The sequence below is a fragment of the Orycteropus afer genome, unplaced genomic scaffold (genome assembly GCF_000298275.1).
Source record: "Orycteropus afer afer isolate SDZICR_OR568_19922 unplaced genomic scaffold, OryAfe1.0 scaffold00006, whole genome shotgun sequence".
NCBI lineage: Eukaryota > Metazoa > Chordata > Mammalia > Tubulidentata > Orycteropodidae > Orycteropus > Orycteropus afer.
This window is the reverse complement of record NW_006921593.1, coordinates 12,404,438-12,408,034: the sequence shown is the minus strand read 5'-3', so window position 1 is coordinate 12,408,034 and position 3,597 is coordinate 12,404,438. Positions and strand designations below refer to the sequence as shown.

General features: G+C 63.6%; 1 protein-coding gene across 1 annotated transcript; it reads right to left on the bottom strand.

The window, feature by feature from the left end:
* Positions 1-145: 145 nt before the first annotated feature.
* ACTB (actin beta) lies at positions 146-3,063 on the bottom strand. The gene is made up of 6 exons (XM_007941105.2): positions 3,002-3,063; positions 1,987-2,128; positions 1,634-1,873; positions 749-1,187; positions 476-657; positions 146-289 (listed from the first exon to the last, which is right to left on the bottom strand). The coding sequence occupies exons 2-6, from the start codon at positions 2,107-2,109 to the stop codon at positions 146-148; spliced, it is 1,128 nt and encodes a 375-aa protein (XP_007939296.1). The 5' UTR covers positions 2,110-2,128; positions 3,002-3,063.
* Between the last annotated feature and the right edge of the window lie 534 nt (positions 3,064-3,597).

The window sequence follows — 3,597 nt, the reverse complement described above, 5'->3', positions numbered from 1 at the left end:
AAAAAAAAATTAAAATTTAAAAAAAAAGATTAAAAAAAAAAAAGGAAAAAACAAATAAAGCCATGCCAATCTCATCTCTTTTTTTCTCTCTGCGCAAGTTAGGTTTTTGTCAAGAAAGGGTGTGACGCCACTGAAAACAGTCCGCCTAGAAGCATTTGCGGTGGACGATGGAGGGGCCGGACTCGTCATACTCCTGCTTGCTAATCCACATCTGCTGGAAGGTGGAGAGCGAGGCCAGGATGGACCCGCCAATCCACACCGAGTACTTGCGCTCAGGGGGAGCGATGATCTGGGGAGAGAAGGGGACAGTCAGTGTGGGGACCTGGGTGTCACACCACCACCCAACTGGCAGAGGCTGAGAAAAGCCACTGCATGGTCCTTGACATCAGACCAAGGGCATGGGTGGTTGCCTGGGCGACCAGGAGCCAGACGGCTGGCCGGCCTCCCCCCTCAGTGACCAGCCGGGCACACTCACCTTGATCTTCATCGTGCTGGGTGCCAGGGCTGTGATCTCCTTCTGCATTCGGTCGGCGATGCCCGGGTACATGGTGGTGCCACCCGACAGCACCGTGTTGGCATAGAGGTCCTTGCGGATGTCAACGTCACACTTCATGATGGAGTTAAAGGTAGTTTCATGGATACCGCAGGATTCCATTCCTGGGGGGAGACACGGACCACACGGCAGGCTTAGCTTCCCTGAAAGGACACCGGGTGGCCCTAGGGCGGGGCCGCAGCCCGGCTTACTCACCCAGGAAGGATGGCTGGAAGAGCGCCTCGGGGCAGCGGAAACGCTCGTTGCCGATGGTGATGACCTGCCCGTCAGGCAGCTCGTAGCTCTTCTCCAGGGAGGAGCTGGAGGCCGCCGTGGCCATCTCCTGCTCGAAGTCCAGGGCGACGTAGCACAGTTTCTCCTTGATGTCACGCACGATTTCCCGCTCGGCCGTGGTGGTGAAGCTGTAGCCTCGCTCGGTGAGGATCTTCATGAGGTAGTCGGTCAGGTCTCGGCCGGCCAGGTCCAGACGCAGGATGGCGTGGGGAAGGGCGTAGCCCTCGTAGATGGGCACAGTGTGGGTGACCCCGTCGCCGGAATCCATCACGATGCCAGTGGTGCGCCCAGAGGCATACAGGGACAGCACAGCCTGGATGGCCACGTACATGGCTGGGGTGTTGAAAGTCTCGAACATGATCTGTGGAGACATGGGGCTGGTCAGGTGCAGCAAGCCGGCCCTGGCCACCCAGCACAGAGGGGCGGCCGGTTCAGACCATGGACATGCAGAAAGTGCAAGGAACACAGGTAAGAGTGCGGACGGGTGGGGACGGGGATGGAGTTCAGACCTACTGTGCACCTACTGAATACACACTCCGAGGCCACTTCACACCAGCCTCTCGGCTCTGCCAGGAGCCAGGGTTAGTATTGACACCCACAACACTAAATGCTTTAGATGCCTAGTCAGAGAGACAAACGCCAGAAAGAGATTGCATCTGGGAAAAAAGCAAATAGAACCTGCAGACTTCCACAGGAGACTGAGATCAGAGAACAGAGTCCTAGGAGAACGGCAGAAAGAAGAACCAGTGAGAAGAGGCCAGAAGGGAGGGCGGAGCCAACTAAGGGGAACCCCCTCTGGCCACTGACCTGGGTCATCTTCTCACGGTTGGCCTTAGGGTTCAGGGGGGCCTCGGTCAGCAGCACGGGGTGCTCCTCGGGGGCCACACGCAGCTCGTTGTAGAAGGTGTGGTGCCATATCTTCTCCATGTCGTCCCAGTTGGTGACAATTCCGTGCTCAATGGGATACTTAAGGGTCAGGATCCCTCTCTTGCTTTGGGCCTCGTCGCCCACATAGGAGTCCTTTTGGCCCATGCCCACCATCACACCCTGCGGAGCAAAGGCAGGAGGCGGTGAGCATTTCCAGCCAGGCTTCCACCGGCCCCCGGAGCACACGAGGTCCGAGCCCCTTCTACCCACTTGGAATGGACACTGCCACCTACCTGATGCCGGGGGCGCCCCACGATGGAAGGGAAGACGGCCCGGGGGGCGTCGTCGCCCGCGAAGCCGGCCTTGCACATACCGGAGCCGTTGTCGACCACGAGCGCAGCGATGTCATCATCCATGGTGAGCTGCGGGAAGCGGGCCGTGAACAGGACGCCCCCGCTGCCGCTGCCGCTGCCGCTGCCGCCGCCCCGCCCCGCTTCCGGCGGCGCCGCGCCCTAAGGCCGCCAGGGGGCGCCGGCGCGCGGCCTCGGGACAAAGGAAGCCCCGGGCCGACCACGTTATTACCATAAAAGGCAAAGGCTGTTTGGCGGAGGCTGCAGGCCAGGCCCCGCCCCGCAAGAACCGGCCCCGCCCAAGCAGCGTTCAAACCCGGCTGGGCGCGCGGCCACACCCTCGGCGGGTGGGGGGAGTAAGTGTGCGCAGCCGTCCTCGCGGCTGCAGCGACCCCACCCCTTCCGGGACGACTGCCCCGCCCTCACCCAGCCGGTCTGGCCCGCGCTGGCCGCGCCAGCGGCCGGCCGGACGCACGCGCAGTAGCGCCCCAGCCCCCACTAGGCACCAGCCCTGGCCCTCCGCGCACTCCCACCCACCCAGCCAGCCGGCCGGCGGCACCACCCTGACCGCTCTGCTGACAAAGGTTTAGCCTCCCAGACCCTCACCGCTGGACCCTTCTGGGCAGGGTTCCCCGATCCCTGTTCCCAGGCCCCCTGGTCGAGCGGCCGGGGCAGCTTTCCACGGTTGACGTGGGCCGCAGGCAGAGTCCAAGGCGGCCCGGGCAAGGGGCGCTGCCTGTCCGTAAACAGGGCGCGGGGACGGCACCGCCGGGCCCGCCATCAGCGCTCAGAGAGGCAGTGCCAGGGAGCCTGCCATCAGCGCGGTGACTGAGCTTCGGGGACGCCATCAGTGCACGGAGACAGGGCTGCGGGGCCCGCCACCAGCGCGGTGACCGCGCCACGGCGCCCAGCACTAGCACACGGAGCCCGGCCGGGCGCTTACCTTGGGGGTGGCGAGTGTGAACCGGCGGCGGTGGCTGGGCGATGGCGAGAGGCCTGTGCTCGCGGGGCGGACGCGGTCTCGGCTGTGGCTGTGCACCGCGCCGCCGGGTTATATAGTGCGCTACGATGGCCGCTCGAGCCATAAAAGGCAACTTTCGGAACGGCGGCCGCTGATTGGCCGCGCGCCGCTCACTCACCGGCCTCGCCGCGCAGTGCAGCATTTTTTTCCCCCTCTCCCCTCCTTTTGCAAAAAAAAAAAAAAGGAGAGAGCGAGATTGAGGAAGGGAGAGGAGTGGGAGGAGGGAGACTTTTGGCGTTGGCCGGCCTTGGGTGCCGGACCCGTGGGCCTGGCTCTCCGGGACCCTCGGGGTGTGGATGGCATATGAGCAGTGTGTGCCCGGTGGGCACGGGTCAGCTCCGGTGCAGCGAGGGACCCGGTTGCTGCGGACACCTGCTTGAGGAGCAGTGGGGGGAGGGGTGCAGGATGGGGGTCGTTAGGGGGCCCCTCCTCTTGCCAGCATTGCCTTAACTGACCAGAGGGGCTGGGAGGGTCTCTGGCTGGGGTACTCAGTTTGGTGAGGAGCAGGGAGGCCTGCTCAGAGGTCTGGGGCT